The 27,531-nt window shown below is 41.9% G+C and overlaps 1 protein-coding gene across 2 annotated transcripts; it reads right to left on the minus strand.

The window, feature by feature from the left end:
* On the minus strand, window positions 1-27,370 carry si:dkey-89b17.4 (zinc finger protein 646). Of its 2 annotated transcripts, none has more exons than XM_008287574.1 (5): window positions 27,224-27,370; window positions 15,451-18,250; window positions 12,984-14,093; window positions 10,995-11,857; window positions 1-1,802 (listed from the first exon to the last, which is right to left on the minus strand). In XM_008287574.1, the coding sequence occupies exons 2-5, from the start codon at window positions 18,030-18,032 to the stop codon at window positions 1,396-1,398; spliced, it is 4,962 nt and encodes a 1,653-aa protein (XP_008285796.1). In that variant the 5' UTR covers window positions 18,033-18,250; window positions 27,224-27,370; the 3' UTR covers window positions 1-1,395. The 2 variants fall into 2 exon arrangements, 1 of the variants encoding a protein (XP_008285796.1); XR_520409.1 differs by lacking the exon at window positions 1-1,802 and adding an exon at window positions 6,907-8,899 and having other exon boundaries at window positions 8,999-11,857.
* Window positions 27,371-27,531: the final 161 nt, after the last annotated feature.

The raw sequence follows: 27,531 nt of genomic DNA on the forward strand, positions 1-27,531 counted from the left end.
TGTACTGATGAAGTTATGAGGCTCAGAAATTATGGAAAAAGTCCATTAAAAAGTTTGGAAATTTAGACCCACCTTTATGTACTTCAAGGGCCTATAACTCTGATAATATTCATAGTATGAAGGTAAAACTTTGCATGGCTTCATTAAATATACTGAAGTTACCGTAGATAAAGAAACAGATGATTCTGAGACTGGTTGATTTTTCATGGAATGACGTGTTTCAGTGTTGAATATTAACACCAGGGACACCTTTGTGGAATGAAAAGATGTTGCACTTCCATAACTCAGATTCGACTTCAGAGTTCAACAGATAAAGAACAGCAGGATTTGGGAGGTTCAGTACTGTTTTCTGAAAGTTTCTGCAGACATAGAAACACCCAGAAACACATCCGAGTCAAAAGCAGGAGGAGCATGATACAGTCATCCTCTGCAGTATAAAAACACTAAGAACTAAAGAGGTGACTTTATGGGGGGAAAAAAACAAGATCCATGATCCACCTGCTGACGGCTGCTGAGGAACCAGAAGTCTGTGAACGAACAGACCAACACTGTCCATCTGTGGAGGTGAATCGAACACAAAGTGAATCTTTTACTGTCATCAGAGAAGAAAAGAAAGCTGAGAAACTCTGAGTAGCATCAACGGAGAGAAACTAGAATAAAAAAATTCTATCTGAGTAAAAGAGCTTCAGTTTGCAGGTAGAAGAACGATCAGAGGAGATGAGTTCCCAAAAGACGTAAACCTGACAACAACCTGAATACCTGAAGGTGAAATTAAACCCTGTTGACAGTTTAAATCATTACTAACATTAAATGTTTGATCCTTTAACATATTGAGTTAAAGATACATAAAATTATCTTAATTATATGAAGGTAACCACACACGCTGCCTCCAGAATTGTTCTTCTAACACTTTGGTTTCTAAACAAACAAGCTACAACATGCTAATCAGTGAGCTACAGACAGAGCCAGGCGAAGCTATTCTAAGATAACCAGCTTCATATTTTCTACTCAGATTAAACCTGAACATCTGGTGTCGATTTAGGATTCTTCACAGCAAAAACACTCAACTTAAACCTGCTGATTTGGATTTGAGATGTGTTTTGTGAATGAATTCCCAGCAGAAATATTTACATGTTTGCATCTAGACTGAATTTACCTTCAGATTTTGCATGAGGAGCTGGTTGAAAGTGTTAAATGAAGGTATTTGCCTGCATTTTTCAGAGTTGACTGCTGGATCCAGTTTGTTACCATGATCTGACTTTAACTTTCCTACACTGCTGCTGAAGGTCTCAACATAAAGGCCTCAGCTGTGGTTAAACTTCACAGTCAGGTATTCAGGAATGGGTTTGATGTGTTGGTCCACACTGAGGTCGTGAGAGAACACCAAGGATTGATTCAGAAAGGTCTGGATGGAACAGAGAGGAAGGCGGACCCTCTGGATGACGTTGGACCCCTCCAGTGGACCTTCATGTGGTGCCGCAAGTTGGACTTGGAGGAGAAGTGCTTGTCGCACTGCTGGCAGGAGAACGGCTTCTCCTTGGTGTGGATGCGACGGTGGCAGATGAGCGCCGTGGACACCCGGAAGGACTTCCCACAGTCGGGGCACTGGTAGCGCTTGGGCTCGGTGTGGATGCGCCGGTGGTTCTTGAAGGACATCAGGTTGGGAAACTCCTTTTGGCAGGCAGTGCAGAAGTAAGTTCCAGTCTTGTGGCTGTTCTTGTGGTTGAGCAAGGAGCTGGCATGGCGATAAGACCGACCACACTGACTGCAGACGAACCTCCGGGAGCTGCTGGAAACTAGATCTGAGAGGAGACAAACACCAGGGTTCAGGTTAGATTAGACTCTGTAGAATGGTATGAGTGCACCTCATTATCATTGTGCTACAGAGAGAAAAGCTCAGGACTGTTGGTACTGTTTAAAACACTATTGGGTGGAGCTTAGGATGCAGCAGTGGCGTTCCTGAAAAACACTGACAAGGGAATTGTTTTGGTGGAACAGTTTGAACACTGGGAGGCGGGAACTGCCATTAATATAGAAAACTCACCAAGAGAACCAAAGCTTCATCAGAACTTTCTATTTTCAGTGTGTAGGTTGCTGCTCACAAGTTGTTGTTTCCCGTAGTGAGAAAGGTTTTGACAACAGTTATACATGGAGGAGAAAGTTGCGTTAAACATGGCAGGTTCGTACCAAACTTTTATACTCGGCGAGTCAGACTGAGGTCGTATAAACTCTGACGTTATGTCCAGTTTAGACTGCAGGATGTTTCTGTCAGATTGACTGAATAAACAGGTTTAAAATCTTATACTAGAGCTGAATTATCTTTACCGTTGCATCGTCTAAATTACAAGTTCTGCAGTTTAGAGATATTTAGTTAAAAGCGTTACAAAGCAAGAAAATATGGAAAGTACACTTCGAAAAATAAAGATGCTGGAGTGTTTCTTCAAAGTTATATCATAGAAGAACCATTCTTAGTTGCACAAGGAGCATTTTAGCAAGAAGTTCTTTAAAGGACTATTTCTGAAAGGAGCATCAAAAACCATAAACAGCGCTTCAAATAAATTTAGCAAAAATAGGTTCTTTAAGGAACCACTTTCAACATAGTGCTTTGTGCACCCATCTGGTTCAGGAAAGAACCTCTTTGAAGTGATTCTTCGGTTACTTTAAAAAAAAAAAAAAAAACGTTCTTTGAGCATTCTAAATGTAATTATTACGTGTAGATTGAAACACAAGCACAGGAACACAGCTGTTGGTCATTTATTAACAATCGTTGTCACTTCATAGATTTACTCGTCTCATGTAGTCAGATCATTCTCCGGCACTCACACAGTTCTGTAGAATGAAGGTTTGAGAGCGGATTGAAGGAACCCATTTATTTTAAGCTGGAAATGCCATAACTATACAGAGAAGTAGGTCTATGACATCACTAATGCAGTACTCATAATGCCGTCCTGAGACTTACCACCATTAACATACTGAGATACACCTCACCAGGCGGTTTCACAACCATCCACACCTCGATTCCTGTGAGGAATGGGTCTTAGTTTAATAAACACATCTGTATGAAGACAATAAAGGGTTTCATAATAAATATCTGACACTCCCCATCAGTCAGAACTGAAGAAACCTTCAGCTGCTAGCTAACCATCTGCTAAGACTAAGACTGACCTCTCCTAGATAACTTATAAGAGGTATGTATAGGAGTTATAAGAGGTAAACTTCTAGAAGATAAGATGGAAGCAAGGGGGACGAGAGAACAGGATGGAAGAACAGGTGAGATCATTAGTTCCACTTCTGACATTTTCAGCTCATCCCCTCATTCTGCATAATTACATACAGTTGGTTTATACAGGTATGTGTCTACGTAAACATTCAATTATACATGAACCTTTAGATTCTGACGTGCTACATACTCCAGCATGTTGGTATGAACATTATTTTACCATATTGATGTTCCTGAAAATCCCAAATCCTCAGTGTTCTCGGTTCTTTTGTTTTGTACAGTGAACAAGATAATAAACCATTTTAAAAACAAACAACAACAAAAAGACAGTTACAGTGGTATTGACTGTAAGAACTTTTACAGGCCACTCTTAAAACCCTGAAGGTACATTAGTGTGACTGTAGCATAAAAATGTCCTCCAACGCTTCTTCTTCTGTTCATGCTTCATTACAGCAACACAAACAACTGGCAAAAACAAGCTTTTTTTTCACACACCGATCGATTTAAGATTTGGGGATATTTTGCTTCCACAAGAAGTCGCGATTTCCCCCTCAGGGATCAATAAAGTGTTTCTGATTCTAACGTCCACTAGTGAAGAGAAAACATCCAAATTACACGACAGTGTTGATTTTACTAGTTTGTTTGTTTGTGTCTATAGATAATTACACATATCTTTAAAGAGTGTGTAGTTCAAATGAGTTTTTCCTCCTACTCGATCGTTCTTTTCCTGTCTGTATTCTGGAGGTTTTTACAAATGACTTGGTTTATGTATCATCCACAGCCTGATCCAGATACAACATTTTATTCCTAAAAGCAAAGAGAAAACGCAGCTTTTCCAGGCTGCTGACAGACAGGAGATTAAAAACCCTCTCAGTAAAAACCTTTGAATATAATAGATTAACAAAATTTTTAAAATGTAGAATTTTTAAGCCAAGTGGATCTAATGTTCAGATTTTTGTTCAGGAAATTAATGTAAATTATTGTCTATTGAATGATATAACAGCTCGTTTGTACATTTAATCACAGCATTTAAGAAAACCTGTAAATAAAACAAAATGTGAGAAATCAGCTGGTGAATTTTTGAAGTTCAGTCTCATGTAGTGTCTCCACATAAGTAATAAAACGTTCTTAATTTATTTGAAAATGGACATTTTCATGTCTAAAAATAAATATCCATGAAGGTGATTAGTTCACATTAACGTCAAGCTTCAAATCTTTTCTCAGGTGAAGTCAGTAACGCTGCTGCTGTGATGTTACATAAGAAGTTAAATAAACAGATGTTAAAGTGAGGCTTTTTCTATTTTGTTTGCTTGTTTCAAAAAACATGTTTTGCAGAAACAGAGAAGCATCTTAAAACCCAAACGTGTTTATTTGATGCTGGACTCAACATCTTCACCATCATCAGTTCGTGTAGGAAGAAAAGGGCCGTAAAATCCAAGACTTTATGAATGGAGTTTGGTTTAGAAACAGTGGCGGTCCATTACTGATAGTTCAGTCTTTCTACCGTTAGCTTGTTAGTTCATTAGCTTCTTTACTTGTTAGCCTGTAAGCTTCATAATCTGTTTATCTGTTAGTTCTTTAGCTTGTTAGTCAGTTAGCCGGATACACTTTTACTCTGAGAGCTTGTTAGTCCATTAGCTTGTTTAATTGTTAGTCTGTGAGCTAGTTAACTTGTTTGTCTGTCAGTCAGTTGCCTGGTAGCTCGTTAGTCTGTCTTTGTGTTAGCTGTCCATTGGCTTACTTGTTAACCTGCTAGCTCGTTGCTCCGTAAGCTAGTTAGCATGTTAGTCTGTTCCCCTGTTTGGTGTCCAAATCCTTGTATACTGTAGCTAGCTATCAATAAACTGCTTAAAACAAACAAACAAACAAAAAGAGTTCACCAAAGCAAGTGGAGAAGGTAAATGGTTAAAATAAGAGGATGTGAGTAACAAACCTCTAATGTTTCTACACCAAACTCCAGTCATACAATCATGGATTTTACTGTCCCGGTCTTCTTCCACAAACTGATGAGATGTTGAGTGCAGCACCAAACTGTGGAGGCTGACGGCTGAGCTCACCCACCAAGTGTGGATGACACAGCTTCCTCTGGTCTGAGTTATGTTTATTAAACCACCAAGTTCATCTTTATCTTTAAGTCTTTAGATATCGATGAAGTGAAGCATATGAAAACCTCTGTGTGTCTGATCCTCTCAGGTTTCTGACAGGGCAGGAGTGTTAGGTTTACACAGGTTGGATAGGTGATATACTTGATACAGGACGCTGCAGGTGGGCAAAAATAATAGTTGATGTTACCTCTGCAGCCCAGTGGACCTCAATTCATTGGCATTCTCACTAAATACACAGTTAATAATGTGCAGATGGACACTTTCAGGTAATGAACTTCAAGTAAACAGGTGAAAATCATGTGTTTCAAAAGACAAGAAGCAATTTTACACCATTAACTGACAGAAAACATCAATAATAAAGAACTTTAACAGTGTTATCTGCCTACAATGTTTTAGACTGAACAGTGGTTTTTGTCCTGTGTACAGCTGCACCAATGTAAGAATGCTAGCTGTTAGCCAAGAGATGATAATAACCATGCTAGGAATGCTAGTGATTAGCTAACCATGCTAGTCTTGCATAGTCAGATCATTCTACGCAGCACTGTGTAGAATGGTCTGATGGCACTTCACTGTCATTCTGTTAGACAACCCAAAGCAAAAGCATGTGACTCGCAGTGATGTGAGGACTTCCTAACGGACTAATTTTTTATTTTTATTTTTTTTGCACCAAAACAAAGTGGACATTGAGTGTTTGTAGGATGATGTTAAATTTCAGCGGTTCTGCAGATTTAACAAGGTGACTTTAAAATCTGTGGGGACCTGAGAACAAAATGTAACACCTGACTGATGATCAAACATCCAAAGGATCAGTAAAAACCAGCAGGACTTCATTCACCTGGTTATCAAGACTGACTTTGTTCGTTACAACAGAAAACCATCCTCAGCGGTTTTATTATCGGTTATTCACGGTTAGAATTATTCTCATCTCAGATTAAATTTAATATTGTAACTTTTCGGTCTAAAATGAGACGTCTAAGACGATGTTTAAACCAATCAGGAGCTGCAGACACTTTTAGAAAGTCTGTGAAACTGTGTTTGACATTTTTGTAGAAATTAACTCAGAAAAAATGAAACTGAAACATAGAAATCTAAACATTTTGCTCAGTAAAATGTCACATTTAAATAAATATCACAATTTCCTGTAATTCAGGTGTGAGGGGTCCTAATCGTAGTCTACAGCTGATTGGTTGACTGACTGTGCTGACACTCAGATCATAAATAGACAGAAATAAATCCTACATATTTATTTCAGCCTTTTTTTATAATCAAATTTTTTCTTTTTTTTTCTTCCATTAAGTCATTTCTCATCCTTTGATATCTAACCAGAGAGAAAATGAAAGGATCCACAAACACAATGAAATTTCCAATTTATTGGCTGGATTTTAAGCCAGTTTTGGTTAAAAAAAAAAAAAAAAGAACTCAAGAAGACAAACTTGGTAGCTGATCTTACAGCGCACAGCAGGCTGGAAAAATATTAACTTTTTTAATTTTTTTTTTTAAACCTAAAATCGGTGTTTTGGAAGTTTTGAAGCCCTGCAGAGACCCTGAATGTGTGAACAGATTGAAAACACTGAGCTCTGCTGTGTTTTTTCAGCTATTTATTTTCAGTACTCAGCAGTAAGGGTTATAGTATATGGACAAGTTTTTCTGTTAAGAAATGAATTATCAAAACATAGTTTATAAAAGTGTATAGTAAGCATTACATATATATGCATGGAAACAAAAAGTTAGAACTTCAAACAAAAAAGGGGGTTATAGTTGTTCCAAACCAATCTTCTTCTTCTTCTTCTTCGTTTCTAAAAGCTACTTGAAATGCAGGCGGGAAAGTGTCCAAACAGAGAGAACCAACCGTGGTGGAGGGAGAGAATGGCAAAATAAAAATAGAGAATGTACAGTTATTATTCTGTGTTCTAGATCACATGGACTCCTACAGCACTTGACGGTCACTGCACGGCTTTCACTTTTTATCTTTTTTAAACTAGCACCAGTGCTCCTGAAAACGCTGACAGACGCTGTTTGAAACTCCAACAGTCCAAATTAAATAAAAGAAGGAAAAGAACACCAATAAATACAAGAGGTTACCATAACGTGGAACATAAAAAAGGTGATGAGGACCGTGGGGGGAGGGGTTCAGTCAAACTCGGCGAGAAGATAAATATGGAAGAAGAGAGGGATGATGGGAAGGCTCGGTCACAACATCACTTGATAAAAGAAGGCAAGAAGTTTCCACTGTTCAACACAGCAGAGTGTGGTGAGTCCGTCAGCTCCACAGAGCAGGGCATTGTGGGTAGAGGAGGGGGGTGTTTACATCAACACAGCTCTAAACTCACACATCCTAAAGACTAGCGCTGTCCATTACAAGTGTTAATAATAATAATAATAATAATCATATAAATAAATGCATTACTACAGGATCTGTCGTCTTTTTTCCTTCTCATGAAACTGCAGAACAACGATTACAATACAGGGACTCAGGCCCGACAATATACACCACCGGCTCCTCACGCCTTCTTTGCTTTTTTCAGTCAAGTCAGAGACAGATCAGGGCCGATCGCCTCCTGCTCGCACATGTGGACGCTGAGAACCGAAGCTCGAACCGAAACTTGAACCTGCAGGATGTCATGGCCCGATTCTCCTGCATGACTGTCGGACTCAGTACAGACTGTCGTGGATAAATGACGAGATGCTGATTATTTTCCTGAAATCAGCTCGACACTGTTCACGTAAAGCTGCTGATAACAGCTGGATATCTGAAGTCTCTTTACATCTGACTGTAAACTCCAAGATTCAGTTTCACCTTTAAACCTTCACAGTTACAGTATTCGAAACAAGGCGTCTGAAAATTCATCTGAAGCCGACGAATCTCTTATTGAACCCTTCGATTATTCACTATTCAGCATTTTTCTGATTAACGTTCTTTTTTTTTAAACACATTCCCAATAAAAATTACTGAAAAACACTGGTTCTGATGCAGCTGCCTCGAGAACCTGATTCGTAACCAGTAAACATCAATCAGCACTGAGGGATAAATGATGAAAAGTATTCTGTTAACCATTGTAGGTTTTGTGTTTCATTTTGTGCCATTATGAATTTTTACATCAAGATTTTAATTTTTACTGAAAAAATATCTCAGTTCCAAATATTGCTCTTTAATTAATAATAATTAGTAATATCAGCCCTGAAAAACTATCACTGCTGACGTTACTAACATGTGTTAACATGGAACCCACTGAAATGTTCCAACATCATAACATCTGCAAAACGTGACGCTAATGACTAATTATTAGTCAATACTTTAAGCGACGAAAAACATTAACTGATAAGGCAGAAAAGGAAGGTTATGCATGTCAGAAAATGTTTTGTTGATTAGTTGTAGTACCTGGTTGTTCCACCAGGTGGAACCTCTTGGAAAGCAGAGAGCATTGTGGGGGTTTAGCTAGCAACAGGCATGAGGAAAAAGACTTCTGTGATGGTTAATATTAAACAAGTTGAAAATGCGCTGTAGTTTAATGGGACATTGTTCCTATAGGCAAGTGGCTAACATAACCAAGCTGATTCACAACAAATGATACATGTTCAGCAAACAGAAAAATGTCTATTATCCCTAATTAAGTTGATTACTGACTAACAACAAGGCTGACTATTGATTTAGAAAACTGATTAATATTTGCATCTCTAGAGGGACGACACCTCTGTTTATCTACCGTTCAATGTCTTCATGTTTTGGTTACTCAGGAAGGACAAGTTCTATAACCTGCAGCAGCAACAAGTTGCCTTCACTCAGTCTGTGTTTAGGTGTAGTGGATCATGTTTTTGCTACTTTGAACTGATCCAACACGACGCAGACTTTTAGGGCTGACTTATTTGACGTTTATTCATCAATTATTGGGAGTTGAACTAACTAATGTCAAAGATTGTTTCTGCATTTTGTTCAAAAAGGGGAGTGTAAACTTTTCAAACTGCAGCTCAACAACCAAAACTAAGCTAAAGCATCTGTGTTATATTCTTCAATGGTCCTTGTGTTGGATACCCAGTTCATACATCTTCAAAAATCCTATAAATAAGTGCAGTTACTCTACTCCCAGTCTGTTCTCGTCATTTCAGCATAAACTAACCAGGGTACAGTGATTCAATGTGCTGCTAATGCCAGCTGGTAATGTAGGTTTATGATTCATTCAGAATGATAATCTGCAGGTAGTCACTCAAAGCTCTGTTCAACATTTACTTAATCTACTGATAAACAGATGACTTTTAATAATTTCTGTGGTCAGTCATTTGGTTGAAGAGCAGCTATGATTTCAGTCCACCAACACTTTCTTTGGTTCAATACAGACCTAATGTTTTTACTTTAAGTTAAAGTGAGTCAGGATTGTTAGTGAACATCACAGAGCTGATTGATCGCTGCATCACCGATTGCTAAACAATAAATTACAGCTTTAGTTCCACAAAAAAGGTGGAAAAAAGGACATTTTAACAAATAAAAGGTTCAAGAAGAGATTCAAACCTTCCTGACTGACAGGTCGGTTCCAGCTTTGAATCATATGAGACGTGACCTCTGCATGAACAGTCACTTGTTGGGATTCACTGTAGAAACTCTGCTTCAGCTCAACAACAAACACTGGAGAGACAACAGGAACCTTCAACAACACTGAATGCAAACACCAAGTAATTTTTGAGCAGCTGATCAAATCAAACTTTAAGGAGCTGCAGGAGAAAATTGAAATGCTTAATTTCAATACTTCACCAAAAAAAAAAAAAAAGAAAATGGCAGTTCGGTCCGCGTCGCAGCTCAGAGTCCACATGTGAGAACAAGGAGTCAGGAAGCTACGAGAGTATGAATGTGCTGCAACACACACGCTCGCGCGCACACACACACACACACACACACAGACACACACATTTAAAGCAGACCCTCAGACACCAAAGTCTTCAGTCCTAAAAGTTCCCACAAGTCTTTGCTGCCTCCTGCCAAAACATGAAGGTACAAAAAACAAATTGCCCTGACTCTCTATATGTTGGTGATAAAAACAGTTTGTGTGAATGTGGTTTAAAAACACTGTGACAAAGGCCACGAGAACATTTCATCCACACAGAACTCCTGAAAACACCGTCAGAGACAGGATGGAGGCGGGACACAGAGAAACCACTTGCAGCAGCCCACCAATCAGCTCCCGGGGCTGAAACGAAAACAAGCAGAGCCCCAACAGTCGCCATCGCGAGTCTCTACGAGCTGGGCTCAAAGAACCAGTCTGGATCAGCTCAGTCTCTGCAACTGTGTGGGGCCCAGCGAGGAGGAGTCCGGCTGTACAACATGCAGCAGGTGTAAGGCAGGTGCAGTGAAGTCCATCAGTCTACAGTCCAGTCTGCCTGTCAGTCAGTGTGTGGGGCAGCCGGACTCCACCGTGCCTCGTGGGAACGTCGGCGAGCGAGGGAGTGTGTGTGTGCGTCCTCCATTTTGAGTCCTCTGTGTGTGTGTGCAGCGTCCATATTGTGGTCAGAGTCTGTCGTCATGCAGCCGTCCTCCACACACACCACAGCCACACATGGACAACCACAAAGAGGAGGAAGGCTAAGCTACGATTTGGCACCTCCAGAAACCTTGGCATGTGACTCTCCCCCCCTCCCCCCACCCTCACCCACAGCTTATATGAAGGGGCCGCCGGGCATACCCAGGAAGTTGGGCGCACCCATTGCCATGGGAGGGGGCGCCGTCGAGCCGCTCCAGTGCACCTTCATGTGGTGCCGCAGGTTGGACTTGGAGGAGAAGCGTTTGTCACACTGCTGGCAGGAGAACGGCTTCTCCTTGGTGTGGATGCGGCGGTGGCAGATGAGCTGCGTGGACACCCGAAAGGACTTCCCGCAGTCGGGGCACTGGTAGCGCTTGGGCTCGGTGTGGATGCGCCGGTGGTTCTTGAGGGACATTAGGTTAGGAAACTCCTTCTGGCAGGAGTTGCAGAAGTAGGTGCCAGTCTTGTGGCTGTTCTTGTGGTTGAGCAGGGAGCTGGCATGGCGGTAAGACCGCCCACACTGGTCGCACACATGGGACTTAATGACCTCACTGTTGCCCCCTCGGCTGCGAGCTTTGGCCATGCTGCCGGGGTCAAGTCCTTGCTCTTGCATCAATGTAAGGTCCAGTCCCGACCCCCAGCCCAGCTCCTGGGAGCCCCCCGGACGGGGCTGCTGGGGTCTGGGCTGGCGGGGCTGTGGTGCCTGGCCATGGGTGATCTCCATGTGGAGCCTGAAGCTGGCCTGCGTGGGGAAGGCTCGCTGGCAGGACCGGCAGGTCAGCTCCCGCTGCTTTTGGTGGACGCGTCGGTGGTTGTAGAGTTGAGAGGAAACACGGAAGGCCTTCCCACAGTCGTGGCAACGGTGGCGCCGCGTCTCTGAGTGGATGCGGCGATGGTTCTTTAGGGCGAGCAGGTTGGAGTAGGTCTTGAGGCACACGGCGCAGTGGTAGATGCCAACAGTGTGGGTGTTCTTGTGGTTGAGGAGGGAGCTGGCGTGGCGGTAGGAACGGCCGCACTGATCACATCTGTGCAGAGACAAACAAAGAAGAACATGGGGAGGATCAAGGGGAAGGGAAGAGGGGGAGGCAGGAAGAGAGACAAAGGGAGATTATTAACGGAACATGGATGCCTGGTTTCACAGTTCTAGCCAAATTAATCTTAGTTACTGGTTACCACTTGTTCTTTAGATTTACTCAAACATTATCTAAGATGTTGCACATACAGGTATATGATCTGAAATCCGGCTTAAAGCTTTCAAAGAACACTACTACAAAGTGGTGCACCATTTAACTCTTTGATTTCTAGACAGGTCATGGGGAGAGGATTGCTGGGTGGGTGGGTGGGTGGGTGAGGGAGGGGGACATAGAAGAAACTATGAACAAACAGCTGGGATTCATGTAGGGAACTGGGAGGTATCTGCTGCTTCCTGCACTGCACAAATCAAACAGCTTCAATCGCATCTGGACTGTTTCAAAGACCTTCTGTCTCAGCCTTCTTTGGGTCATTACTGAATGTAGTGATGAGAAATTAATCAACAAACCTCGACTATGTCAGTTAGCAGTTACTGTGCTGTAGTAAAGAATCCTGTTAGGCATGATAGCCTCTGGACATGTGCAGTGCAGCTAGCTCCAAATACTTCCTAATCTTCCCTTTCAGATATCAAAATGCAACAGCCCCATCACATAACTGCAGTTTCTAGTCTAATAGCTGGCCAGTATCAAAACAGACACAAACAAATCAAAGACTACAAGCAAAATCAGAACAAGAGCAAGGAACAAACAACATCAAAACTTTAAACTTTGCTATTATGCTACAAACAAAATGCTAATTTAAATCTGTGTAAGAGATTTCTAAGAAAACAAAGCATATAAACAGTACATCTAAACATGAAATGTTTGATTGAAGGTGGCCTAAAAAAAACTAAAGTGTGTGATATATGCTAACTGAAAGCAAACGGGGTTGACTTATCTGGTCTCTCCACTAATTCAATTTGTCCAAACTTCAGAAAAATCCGAATTCCGGCACGCGTATGGTCCCAAGGAAGCCGGATTGGAGATCATATACCTGTAATAGACATGTAGAGACCTAAATTTATCTTCACTATTTGTTTTTTCAACTTCGAAGAATCACAAACAACTGACGAGAACTCACGTGTACCGACACTCTTCGCCCTCTCCCGTGGGTGCAGTGGCCTTCCTCCTGACTTCCATGCCTACCTGGTTGTCCCCGCAGCGGTGCCTGGCCAGACCAGACCTCCCCTGGAAACTCTTCCCACAGGTGGGACAGCCGAAGGGCGTAGCACCCTCCTCATGGACTTTCTGGTGGTTGCGGAGGAACCTGGCCAGTCGGAAGGCTTTCCCACATGTGTGACAGATGTGCTTCTTCCGTTGCGTGTGGATGCGCATGTGGTTTCGCAGCGCCATGTAGTTGGTGTAGGGCTTGTCGCAGAAGTTGCAGCGGAAGTTGCCCGTCTTGTGGGTGTGCTTGTGGTTCAGCAGGGAGCTGGCATGTTTGTAGGCGCAGCTGCAGAGGTCACAGGCATAGGGTCTCTCATCAGAGTCCAGATCCACAGAGCTTCTCTCCAAACTAATGTTGGTGGAGCTGTTTGTGGAGGAGGATGAAGGCAGGTGCTGGGCTGGGCAGTCATGAGCTGCAAGTTCATCAGCCGTGGCAAAGCCTTCACAGCAGCCATCGCACTCAAAATCCATCTGAGCTCCAGGGCCTTGTGGCCCTTTACACAGGCCAGCTGTAGTGTGTGTAGCTAGTTGCCTCTGGGTGCGGAAGCCCTTGCCGCACTCTTGGCAGTTGTGCTTCTTCTGGGCAAAGTGGAGGCGAAGGTGGTTTTTCATTGCAAGCCTGTTGGGGTACGTAGAATTGCAAACGTTGCAGTGATACTCCCCAATTTTGTGAAGGTTCTTGTGGTTGGCCAGACTGCCTGCATGGCGGTAGGTCTTCCCACATTCCTCACAGGCAAACGGCCGCCGTCCACTTTCAGCAGGGTCAAACTTCTGAGGCCTAGAAGTACCAGCCGAAGAGTAGGGTTTTTTGAAGCCCTGGTGGCTGTATTTAACTCCCATCACCTGGCCCTTTGATGATTCCCCTCTCATAGTCTGCATTTGAGATGGGCCAGGCTGCTGGAAGCGCGAACCGTTTGGGCCAGTCCGTACAAGACCTTTGGCCCGATGCTCCTCATGGAGACGGAGGTGGTTTATCAGCTGCTTTTGGATCTTGAAGGCTTTGCCACATTCTTCACACTTGTGCCTGTAGCAGGGACGGGCAGAGGTGAAGAAAACACAAGAAAACCTCTGATGAAGTTCATACATTTCAATTGACAAAATGACCTGCTATGGAGGTTCTTATTGTGGCCGCCAGGCAAATTCCTAATGAAGCTGACGGCCCAGGTACAGTCTTACTGGGATTTACTTAAGCGCAATCAGTTTTTTAAAAAAACCCTGGGAAACATTCTTTGCTAAAAAAAAATAAAATAAAAATCTCATCAGCCTCCACATCTGGTCCAGGAATCATTTAAATTTTAACAGCTATGCTAAATGCAAAGTGATGCAGCAATGTTGTTTTTAACAAGCACCAAATCAGAAAATGCCCAGTGCTTACACAAGTTTCAATTTAGTCACACAGTATACGTAAACCCATTTCATTTTCCTGACGTTTTACTTGCTTGCTTTTCTTTTGCGAAAACAAGAACAACACATCACTCACACTGTTTACTCTAACGCAGAACTTGTGGCTTTTGGCTTCCTTAGCAACAGTCATTTGGCAGTTTTCCACTGCATGAACGTAAGGCTCGATTTAAAGTGGCCTGAACCTTTGAGCTCGTTCAGACTGCAGGAAAAGTCTTCATCGAACCATATAGCCTAACAGAACAAACCTATATTGTTCTATTTCCTTTATGAAACTGGAGTTACGTCCTATAAATACTTTTTGTCACCAACCCCAAGTGACCCAAGTATCTGCAGTGGAAAGCTGCCAAATGTTTTGGAGTTTACCAAACCTAAGTGCATCAGTAGAGGCCAGTTGTGACTTCTCTTTTTTGGTTCTTGAAGATGTTTCACCTTCATCCAAGACTGTTCTTTACCTCTAAGTGACTGTTTGTGGGAGTTATTCTCCCCCCAAATCACATGGCTCAGAGCCAATTAAAGACCCATGGATCATGTGACTTAAGTTGGTGGTACTGCCTGGGCCGGGATCTCAGGACTGCATATTAAGTACCTGAGGTGTGACATTGTAGATCCCTTCTTCTGTATATAGATGGAAGCTCCAGTTTTACATAGATGGATTCCTTAACAGCTCTCTCAAAACCGTCTATCTTCGGCTGGTACTTCTAGGACACTGTTGTCCTCGAAGGAGGTTCCCTTATCTTTCAGATAAATCTACATTCTGTATGTCAGGCTCTTGGGTCAAAGATGGAATGTCTTCAAGAACCAAAAAGATATCCAGTTGCCTTCCACTGAAGCACTTAGTATTACCATGATGAATGACTATGAAAACTACATAGACAAGGTTCTTAAGATGGGTGTAAAATGTTATTTTACCTTTTACCTTTGAACTCTTTGCAACATCCGTCAAAACAAAATAAAAATTGACAAAATAAAGGACCTACCTCTTCAGGTCAAAGTGGGTCCTTTGGTGATTCTTAAGTGCCAACAGATTGTAGTAGCGTTTCTGGCATACCAGGCAGCGGAAAACACCAGTCTTATGGGACTTCTTGTGGTTGAGGAGGGAGCAGGGGTGTCTGTATCCTCGTCCACATTGGTCGCACTTGTGGGGCTTGTCACTTTGGTCAACCATCGGCCTACGTCCATCACCTCCAACATCACGGCTTCCTCCAGCAACCCCACCACCTACACCATCTCCTCCAGACATCCCTTTGGCTCCATTTAGCCCTGGCTTGTTCAGCGAGCTGCCTCGATTCTTTCCAGGGCACAAGTGAGTGATCAGATGGTGGCGGTCAGCGAAAAACATACCACAGTCAACACAAATGTGGTTGCGGCCATCCATCTTCTCATTGCCATTGGCTGAACTGCCTCCAATACCCTGTTGTTGGCCATCTGACCTTTGGGGGCCGTGGACTAACTGGTGATTCAGCAGGTCCTGCTTCCTGGAGAAGCTCTGGCCACATGTGGAGCAGATCATCCTCCAGTCCTGCTCCAGGTTGGATGGTCCTGGCCCTGTTGGGTTATTGGCATGGCTACGCAGGTGGCTCCTGAGGGCTCTGAGGCTGGCATAGTGGTTGCCGCACACCGAGCACTGATACACTTCTCCATCATCATCCTCATCTTTGTCATTGCTCCCCATTCTCTTGCCTCCACTCTGGGAGTACTGCCGCTGGCTGCTGCCTTCTTTCATGTTGCTGGAGCTTCCAGCGGGCAGCGAGGTTCCACCCGAGCTGTGGTAGTTCATGTTCCCCATAAAACCATTGGACATGTTGCCCTGCTGCTGCGGCTGCTGTTGCTGCTGGCCACGGCGGGGACACATGTGAGACTTAATGCCAGATACATCTCCGTACATCTCACCGCAGTCAGCACACACATGTCTGTCAGCCTGTCGGTGAGCAGAGCTACTCTGGGACAGTGAGCTACCATCAAAGCGGTCGTGGAACTCAAGAGAGTCCAACCCACTGCTGTGGCCCCCATCTGGTACAAAGTGGGCAGCATCGCCCAGATTTCCTGGCAGTGAGATTGGAGTTGTGGCACCACTGCCTTCCTGGACGTAGCTCTGCTGGGAGTCTAGAGTTAGCGGCTCTGGTGACAGCCAGTCATTGCTGTCATTGCTAATAGGCTGGTTGGAGGGACGCCCTTTGTGGCTCCGTAGGTGGCTGTGCAGCGCAGCCAGGTGGGGGTACTGTTTACAGCAGATGGTGCACTGGAAGTGGCCAGTCTGATGACAGCGCTTGTGGTTGACCAGACTTCCTGCATGCCGGTAACTTTTGCCACACTCCCCACACTTAAAGCGCCGTTCTCCATCATCTGGAGAATTAGCCTGAGGCACTCGGCCTCCAGATGGCGAAGATACTGAGCCCTGTGATCCAGAACTTAGAGTGTCCGAGTTGAGGATGGAGCTGTCCTGACTGTGGGAGGCTGGGTGGGGATCATGGGTTAGATAGTGGACTTTCAAGGTCTCCAGATCTGGGTGTCCTGCGCCACAATAAGCACATGTGTAGATGGGGTTGTTGACTGGAGGGCCCATTATGGGGTCATAGGGACCTCTTTTCTCAGTGGGCAGGGGTGGCAGGGGCAGAGGGTCCCCCAGGGCTGGGGTATATGCTGGGGACCGCACTGCACTTAGATTGTGAGGCATAATGCCTGGGAAGCTGCGCGGCAGACCAAGGGAGGGCGAGGCCGTGTTGTGCAGCAAGATGTGCTCTTGGAAGTCCGCCTTGTTTGGCAGTGCTACCTGGCACAGGTGACAAAAACAGGAGGCGGTGTCGTCACTCTGGGACGACTGGGTGCCAGCGCTGCGCTCCGAGTCATGGAGGCTGCTGCTGCTGCTGCTGCTGCTCACCATGGAGGCCCCGGGCGTCTTGAACTTCGAATGAGTTCTCTCGTGGCTGTTTAGGGCAGCCAGGTTGCTGAATTGTTTAAAACACACAGAACACTTAAAAGTTCCTTGTTGGTGACACTTCTTGTGGTTCACCAGGCTACCGTGGTGCCGGTAGGTTCGGTCACACTGGTCGCACTTGAAAGGTCTGTCCCAAGCGTCGTCGGATTCAGGGGAGCCTTTTTTTCCGTGGTCGTCTGTGTCGTGGCTTTGCAGGACACTATGTCCCATACCACTATTGTTCAAATGGGAGCGGCCAAACCCGTCGGAGAGGTCCTGGGCGAGGCCGTACTCCCTCTCGTCGTGGCCTGCTTCTTCAGGCACTTCTTCACTCTCTTCTTCTGCGTGGGCACTACTGGGGGACAAAGTATGGATCCGCAGGTGGTTCTTTAACGCCACCGCGTTGGGCAGCGTACGTGTACAAACAGGACACTGAAATGATCCAACTTCGTGAGACTTTTTATGATTGGCTAGGCTAGCTGCGTGCTTGTAGATTCGGCCACACTGTTCACACTCAAAACGTCCGGTCTCTTCTTGCTGATAATGTGCTTTCATATGTTCTAGAAGACTTGGAGTACTCGGGCAAACCATATCACATTCTTTACAGGGGAAACCCTTGGCACGACTCATATCATGCATTGCCATAGTACTCTACAGCAAATCGGTTGGAGGGAATCACGGTTCACAATACAGCAATGAACAGTGATGTTAGGGAGGTGGGGGAGGAAACAGCAGGGCTTAGCTCTTCAGTTGAGAGTGGTGGCCATTTACTCCCTAATACCCGTCAGTGCAGGTCCAACCAATCAGGGCCCACCTTGGGAGGAGGCGGGCCTGCGGGGGTCACACCAGCCAATGAGGAATCACTGTGAAAACAAGAGGAAGAAGAAAAAAAAAGGATTACTGACAGACCAATGAGACAAATCTTGAAAATCTCCTTAAAATAACTTTACTGTTTGGGATCTTGCAACAATGATTTTTCATTCACTGATTCTTTCACAAATCAACAGATGATGAAAACAATCACTAATTGCACTAACTAACCAAAATGTCACAACTCTTTAAAATATTTAAAAAAAAATATTTGCTTTAATGATACTACTTATTTAATCACACAGATAAATTACCTGGTTGCCATTTTTGATCATTATCAGCATTTAGTCAATATGTAAACCATTTATTTTTTACACTGTCAAATGATTCAATTCTTTAGGCAAATTAAACTCATGTACATCATTTACTCTAACTTTATTTAAACTCAAACTTCTCTAAGGGATGTAGGCCTTATTAATAGTAGAGCCACATAACAAAATCAGCAAAAGATGTAGCCACAAAAATAAGCAACTCAGTTAGACAAACTACAACAATAATGTTGTTAAAGATAGAGCATTTTAAAAGCTCATTAATCAACTAAAACAAGAACAGCTAGAAGCTAAATTGTCCAAATGATAAAAATGTGTCAAACATCTGTTTATGTATATAATCTCTATGTTTCCATAGAGATGGCGGCGAGCATGGACGCAGCAGCCCCTTCAGGAGACAGCAACAGTGAAAGTTTTGAGTGTCTTGTCTATCCCAGGCGTTCATTCCGCAAAACTCACAGCCGAGACACTTTGCTGAACATCAGGGTAATGAACGTCACTAAAACTGAGGCGGTCGGTTGTGATTTGGACATACTACACCAACATGGAGTCCAATCAGAGACTACAACGGCAGTTACCCAAGAGAGAAGGAAGCGGTACAAACGTAAACAAAGGAGGAAGAAAGCCGGGATCCATGCAAGGCTAAAGGCTAACCCCTCCAGACCAGCAGGACCGTCGCTCCTACGCTCCAATGTCCGCCCCCTTGACAACAAGCTGGACGAGCTACATTTGCTGGGAGAAACCCACAGAGAGTGGAGGGACTGCTGTGTGTTTGCTTGTACAGAAACATGGCTCCATGACAACATCCCAGATGGACATACAGTTGGAGGGGACGACATTGTTCCGGGTGGACAGACAGGCAGCTAGCACTGAACTTCTCCAGAACCGCTGCAGGAGCAGGACACTGAACATTGTCAGGGACTTCTCACACCCTCTTCATAAACTGTTAGAACTGCTGCCATCAGGCAAACGTTTCCAGAGCACTGAAGGAAGAACCTCCAGCCTGATCAACAGCTTCATTCCACATGCTGTCACATGCTGAACTGCTGATCCGGATATGCAAACGCTTCTTTACTGAATTGTTTTTAGTTATTGGATCCTGAAGAAACGCTCTCTCATCTTGTTTGTACTACTGCTGTATGTACAGCAAAATGACAATAAACTTGATTTGATAATCAAATATGAATATTATTAATATCTGAATCAAAAGTGCAGCATTCCTCAGACAGAAACAGAACTAAATGTTCTTTATACAGAAAAAACTCAATATAGGTAAACAACAGATTTGTAGAGAAACAAGTGAATAAAGACAAACAGACACTGTGATAAGAGAGATTTAAAACTAAACGTGAATCACTGGGCTGGACTTATCTTTATTTTCCAGTTTAGCTGATGCTCAACTTCCAAAATGTTCAGCAAAACCCACAAAGGAAACTTTAATCCCTCCACAGAGAACTCACAATCAGGTTTTTGGAATATAATTAAACATGGTGGTTATTTTTAACGCAAAAATGTCCAAAATTCACGTCTTTTTAGTCATCACGCCAAAAAGGAGTAATAATATTTGCATTCTGCATAAAAGACACATAAGCACATTGTTAGTAATATATCAGTTTTTCTATTATTACAATATTTGCAGCTGTAATGACAAAAATCTTTCTCCTTCTTACTGTTGTCTTCCCTCATCATGTTCACAGCTGAGAGACACTGGCATGTAAACATTTCTAACTCCTAAGATTGGTGAATTATTCTCTTGATTATTTTAATAAATAATTAATTATTTGGTCAATAAAACATCACAAAATCATGACAATGACGCCCTCTAGCATTTGACTTTGTTAAATGAACAGATTAAATTCTAAATAAATAAGCTACATAACAAATAAAGGTGGGTTTTTTTTTTAAAAGGAAAAAACATCAAAAGACTCACAGCCACTTATTTTCTTGTCACATTAGAAAAGTATCATAATTTTTTAGTTGTGGACTGCACTAAATCTTTTTTTTTTTCTCTACCTTTACACTGGAATACATCATTCTAAGCTGCAAGAGTTTTTATTTTTTTAACAAATTTTATTAACACAACAGTTCATTGATTAATTAAAACTGCAGGCAAATGAATCAATAATAAAAATATATTTACAGTAAAAGATATTTCACATAAAAAACACTGCAAACAACGATTCAATGACCAAAATATCTGCAGATTAGTTCACTTCTAATTGTTCCTTTTTCATTAATCAACTATTGTTCTGTTTAATTTTCTTTTATTACATTTAATATCAGATTATTGTTAATACTTTCCCTTTTGTACTTTATCTTGTTGTCAAGTTGTAATGTTAATAAATATTTTGACAGTTAGTAGCTTTTGATTTATTACTATGCATAATATTATTTAATTAATTGTTTTCGTTGTGTATTAATACCTTTAACATCAATTAATATGGATTTTAATATTTTACCATTAAAAATTTATGTTTAATATAATTAAGTGTATTATAATTAGATCTACTTCATTTTCATTGGTGTTTTATAAACAATGTATTGGAATTTTTATTATTAATAATATGTAGTGATATTTCTTTGCTATGTAGAATTGTTTAATATTATTCCATTCATCGTTATTGCTCATTTTTTTATTCTCTTTTCACTGACTTTTTTATTATCCTGTGTATTATGAGTAATTCTATTGACAGTATTTATTTTATTATCCAATTTCTCAATATTAGATTTTATATTCTTCACTTGTGTAGCATTTTAAGTCGTGTTTTGTTTAATATTTTTTGTTTATTATTATTAACTTAACTGCACAAAGCTGTGCTTGTTCTCAATTATCATAATTAACGCATCAGTTACTTTCTAAATAAATCAATCGTTGACAACTAATCAATTAATCAATCGTTGCAGATCTGTTCACTGTGGCTGAAGAGTTACTACTGATTAACCAGGAAGTTGTTTTCTTGATTAACCGACTGTTTAATTAAAAACATCAGACACTGTGAAAACTGCAGAACATAAGAAAAAACTGCATTTCTTTAATTTCCCAACATGGAAACTCCTCGAAGCAGAAATAATCAGTTAACTCAGGATGTTAATGATCAATGGTTTGGTTTATAAAACATTGGAAAACTGTTAAAATGCCATCAAGGTGAAGTCATTAAATGTGCAGAATATAAGATTGACTGGTGAATTTTACAACATGGAAACAGCAAGTTTTGAGCTTTTCCACCTCATAACTCAGAACACTGACTAATCAGCTACCTGGGGCTGGTAATGATTGTTTGCTTTACAACATTAAAGAAAACTGTCAAAATGTCCATCAGACTTTGGGCTTTTTATTTATCGATACAGACTGAATATTTAAAAGAGTTCAGTTGAAATCAGATGTGATGAACATGAAACCAAATCTGTGTGAAGCCAGAAAAACTCAATCATCTGTGAATTAACGGAAACATGGAGAAATTTATTGATAAAATGGAGGAATAAACTCTGAGGAAAGAAACCTGCCAAAGGTTTTCTTCTCTTTCTGGTCCATCTGTGTGGATTTGTGGTTGTTCAATACTGTTTACTGATGTTTTAGAAGTTACCTGTTTTGACTAATTTTGTGCGTCTCTGCTGTTTTGCATCTGTTTGGGTTCATTTTGCATCTCAATTTTAATCTCTTTTTGGTCATTGTAAAGCGTATTTGTGTACGTTTTCATCTCATTTTTATTGGCTTGTGCCTCTTTGCAGCCATTCTACATCTTTCTGTGTCTCAAATAGATGCATTTATCTTTGTTTTGCATGTTTTTGCATTTGTTTCTCTCTTTGGGTCTCCCTCTGGTCTTGTTGTGTTTTATTCCATTGTTTATTTCACTGCATTAGTTTTTGAAAAGGTGTTTTCTGATTTTTTTTATGTTCTTTCTCATTATTCATCAACTCTTTGAACTTTGAGGCGCTGCACAAAAAAAGGTTTGATGGTATGCAAATCACAAGTTCAGTGATTGATTAGTCGGTCGCTATTAATAAGACAAATACGCCAAAAGTTTGATGGTTTAATGTGGTCAAATTGGATAAAAGCTACTTTTTACTGCTTTGACAGACATTTTTTACAGATTTCTCACATTTTATAAACCAATTAATCATTTAGATCCACAGTTAACTCGTTATTCTGTTCGTGAAGGAAAACCGCCAAAGATTTGCTGCTTTCATGTTGTAAAAGTAAAGAAATGCAGCTGACGTCACATTGATTGCTTTTTTCCCCACTAATTCTGATGTTTTATTAACAAGAAAATTAAACAAGAAAACACCTTGCTGACTGATCGATAATGAAAACGATCCTAATTGCTTCATTAATTAAGCCAAACGGAGCAGATTCAGGTTGTCGTTTAACAAAATCCAGATCTGCAGCAATTAATCGATCAACAGTTATTTTTATGATAATTAATTATAATCAACTACTAAACATTCTGATAATTGATTAATCAGAGCAAGTTTTTCATTTTAAAAAAACTGTCTGAATTCTGTGATTTCAGCTTCTTCTATGCGAATGTTTTCTGCTTCCTTTGCTCCTCTTTGACAGTAAAATGACAAGACATTTGACGATCTACATTTTTCACCATTCGGGACATTTTCAGACGAGTTCGGCCTCGTGTTTGAGCTGAAGACAAAGAAAACAAACAGCAGCAGCAGCTTTAAAACTGACCGACATCAAACAGTGCAGCAGAAAACACGTCCAAAGATAACACTCGTGTCCAATTGTTGTCATTGTCGCTTCTTTTTTGCCGTTAATAGGTTAATCTGTAAGACTGAACAACATCCATCCAATGTTCAGGGTCCAAAGTTACGTCTTCAAATGATTACAGAGATAAAAACAGACAAACTGAGCCCCTTCATGCTGAATATAACACAAACAACATATGTCAGGGAAAACACACAAATATCTGTGAGGCCCCTGTTCAGTCTGAATCTATGCTGGCTGGTTATAATATCACACGTCCTGTTCGGAGGTTTTAAATCTCATGTGAATTAAATCCTGTCATGGTATTTTACACCAAATCTAAGTTTTATCAGCTCTGAGAGAAACCTGAGAGGAAACCCTGATGCATACTAAACTAAAACCACGAGGAGAGCTGCTGGTTAACGTGCTGTTCACTCTAAGCCTTGATTTGAACCTGGATTAGTTTAAATTTAGTCAAACTGTCCATTTCAAAGCAGCAGATCTGTCTGTGGAGCAGCTCCCGTCTGCAGTGTTTCAGACAAACATCACTGTGATGCTGAAGGAAACCAAATCAGACACATTCTCAGTGGAGTTCTGAACTGGGTTTTTCTCTGGTTTCTATGTGGTCTTACAGATGTAATTACAGTCTATCCTGTGCGAGAACATAAGGAAAAGAAGCTTATACACAGGAATTTGTTTCTCAAAAAACTATTTTGGGACAAAGAAAGACGTTACAACTTACTTCCTGTAGATGCTCGCCTCTGTTTATTCATATTTTGACATTTGAAGCAGCAGAAGTGTGTCTGAGCAGCTTCTGTCTGCAGAGAGCAACTGATCAACAGGCAGACGTCCCGACATCACTGTGATACTGACGGAAACTTAAAATCAGACACATTCTCAATGGAGTTCTGAACTGTGTTTGAGTGACTTTATGGACACTTGTTTGGTTTGTGCTGCTTGAAGTCTTTTACAAACCAGGATATTTTCTCCACAAACACCAAAAACAATGATGTGATTACACAATTTTTTATTTGCTGATTATGTTACGGATGAATCAATCAGCTGTTGGGTCTTAAATGGTGAAAATGTAGATCAGAGTTTCTTCAAATGTCTTGTTTTGTCCAAAGATATTCAGTTTAGTGTTACAGAGGAGGAAAGAAACCAGAAAATATTCACCTTGAAGAAGCTGCAACCACAGATTAGAACTGTTTTTATCAAAGAAATGACTCAAACTGATGAACCGATTATCAGAATAGTTGCTGATTAATTCAACAGTTGATCAATCACTGCAGCTCTAACACATACAAACATACAAATTTTGATGGTAATAAGTATTTTAAACATACTGTGCAGAGCGGAAGCAATTAGTCAGTTTCTCAGGTAGTAGATGAACAGAAAAATGACCAGTTTTAGCTGCTTTTCCCTCTCATACAACATAAAACTGAATGTTTGGGTGTTTGAAGACAACATTGAATTAATCTGATTGTTCTAATAATATAAAAAATGATCTACAGATGAGCTGATAATCAAATTCATGGATATTCATAACCGTTAAACATGACAGGTAGCTTTATGTTTGCTGTTTACTATTTTTTATAATTATGTATACACACTAATTTGCATGTAAATATATATTTAAATATACTGGGACACTGAGGAAACAACTATTCAATTAACTCTTTAGTCCCATTTCAAGCCAAAAAGTCAAATATTTGCAGGTGAGCGACTCAAAACAAAAGATTTGCAACCTTTCTCTCTCATACAACATACAACTGAATATTTTGACATTTTAGTCAAACTAATCAAGACGTCACCTTCATCTCTGCAAAACAATTTGATAAATACTAAATATCTTAATAATCTACCATTCAACAATCAACAGTAAGCTGAAGTAATCTGCAGATTAACTGATAATAAAATGTAAAGTTATTTTTTTTCAATCTCTGACACATGACATTTTAGTTTAGGTCTGCTGATTTATTGTTATTATTTATTATTAGTTAAGCATAAATATAAATTTACATATCAATAAGTATTATAATGTACTGGTACAGAGCTGAAGCAATCAGTCAATTAACTGACTGATGACTAATTTCATTCCTTTTACCAGCAAAAGTGAAAAATGTGAAGGAAAAAAAGCCAATTAACTGCAAACTAACAAAACATTTGGTGCTTTTCTTTTACTCTAAACAGATTTTTGGACTTTTGGTCAAATAAATCAGGAAATCTGAATACTTTACCTTTATTTCAGCACAACTTATAATTTACTAAGTGAACAATTATTCTATTAAAAGCAATCAGCACATTAATTCATTATGATATTGTAAGTTATCTCTATCTGCTGCTTTGTTTTGGACCAACAGAAAACTGCACTGTTGTTTTGTTTCTGCTCACTGATGCTGAGTTTAGATGCACGACTTGAATTCATTCATCTTCATTTACATGTTTTCTAATTATTTCCATCCAGGGAACAAATCACCTGACTACCAGGCTCAAAGTAAAATTATCTACAACATGTCAAAGAAAAGTCAAGTAATGAGTTGACAGAAAAATAATTTCAAGTTTCTTAAGCAAAATTGAAAAGATGGGGGAAATATTTATAGTTTTTGTGACTTCAAACTGGAAATTTGTTGCTTTTTATTGATTGATAACTTATTTTTGGACTTTTACTTTAGTACAACAAGAAGTGTGAAGACAGCATCAGCAGCCCAGCAGCATCTTTAGACAACTGTTGTTTTTCTGCTCACTGATGATGAGTGAAGATATTCAGCTTTACTTATTTGCTGTTTATTTGCATATTTCCAGGACTTCCAGCCTCAGTGAAATGATTTTACACATGAACCATCTCCTTCAGACTCAATCAGGCTGAGCTGCAGCCAATCATGTCTCTTTACTTTTTCCTTCTAACTTTTCCTTCCTGAGTCCATCATGTAAACAAACCGCGCCTGCTTCATTAAGCGGCTCCGCGCTCACAAAGAAGCCGAGCGGGTCGCTCTGCCGGCGGCCACACTGTGTCCGGCCGCCGGGATGGAAACAGACACCCCGGCTCTGTTCACACACACGACCCGCCTGTTATTAAACTCCGCATTAAACTCCAGTTCAGAGAAACAACGTTTACTTTCCCCGATAAAGTGAGATTATTGGCGGCGGCACCGCAGCGGGGCTCCCTGACCTTGGCCCGTCTCCTCTCGGTCGGGTTCAGCCTCGGCAGGAATTTATCGGGACAAAGCGGGGCTTCTTCACCGCCGAGCCTCGGCCGACATTTCCTTCCCCGACTCCCCCACTTTGAACCGGGGGAGCGACGCCCCAGCGCGGCCGGCAGGGCAGCAGAACAGAGGGGGTTCGGCCGGAGGTGGCTGCGGCGGCGGCGGAGTGTTTCCGACATGATGCTCCAGCAGAGACCTTCAGCCATCAGCCCACTTTCACTGAGACCCCATTTCATCGGAAAATGGCTTTCCAGCAGCGAGCCATTTTCCCCCAGCTAGCGGGGTTAGCTCGCGTTTTAGCCCCACAAACACAAGCTGCTGCGCGGCTTCAGCGGAGCTCCGTGCAGCGTTCAGTGAATAAAACACGAAGTAAAACAGCCGCAGAGCGAACTGTGACATTTTCTGACTTTATTTACAAAGCGTTTTGCGGGGAAAAAGTGAAAACAGGCAGAAACACGGCCGAGCTAACGTTAGCATTAGCGCCTGGCTAGTCAGTTAGCAGCCCCCCGCGATGTAGGAACGGAGCAAAACTCAAGTTTAACACAACAAAAACACACGCACCGCGTGCACGCACAGACACACACAACCTGCCGGGAGGCCGGGGCTCATTTTGACATTAAATACGCTCAGGCTGCCATCACAGAAAATTGTCTCCGCTGCAGGAGCTTGCAGTGGTTAGCAGCGCAGCTAGCCGTGCAGGCTAGCCCGGAGCTACACAAAGATCTCGACAAACACACCGCGGCCCCGCTTTGACGGAAAACCTCGGTTTACCGCCGTTTAACGCGCCACACTCACCCCTCAAATGGCCTCTGCGCCCGCCAGGTGAACGATGCACGGCGTGGAGGTGCACAATGTGCGGGTTTCACGGATTAGGCATGGTTATTTTCTTCCACCGCCTCTTCTACCACCGACTTTTGGTTCTTGGCTCCGTCCCCCTGCCGCCGCTCCAGCAGCCGCTTCACTTCCTGCCGCTGCCGCTGCTAGCTGAGCGGCGCGGCGCGGCAGGAGCGTCATCATGCGCAGAAGGAAATTTGAGCGCCACCGCAGCGGCAGTTTGCGCCTGCAGCTGCGGACTGTCGCCGCTCCGGCACCGCTCGGCTCAC

This window comes from Stegastes partitus, unplaced genomic scaffold (genome assembly GCF_000690725.1).
Source record: "Stegastes partitus isolate 25-593 unplaced genomic scaffold, Stegastes_partitus-1.0.2 Scaffold508, whole genome shotgun sequence".
In the NCBI taxonomy this organism is placed as follows: Eukaryota; Metazoa; Chordata; class Actinopteri; family Pomacentridae; genus Stegastes; species Stegastes partitus.

What these genes read in the sequence shown, in the direction of transcription:
- si:dkey-89b17.4 (XM_008287574.1), bottom strand. Translation starts at nt 18,032, where the DNA reads ATGGCAATGCATGATATGAGTCGTGCCAAGGGTTTCCCCTGTAAAGAA. An exon ending in ACCCACTTTGACCTGAAGAG is followed by an intron (nt 14,094 to 15,450) that starts GTAGGTCCTTTA and finishes TCCCTGCTACAG; the next exon opens with GCACAAGTGTGAAGAATGTG. An exon ending in GGGTGCGCCCAACTTCCTGG is followed by an intron (nt 1,803 to 10,994) that starts GTATGCCCGGCG and finishes GTCTCCTCTCAG; the next exon opens with ATCTAGTTTCCAGCAGCTCC.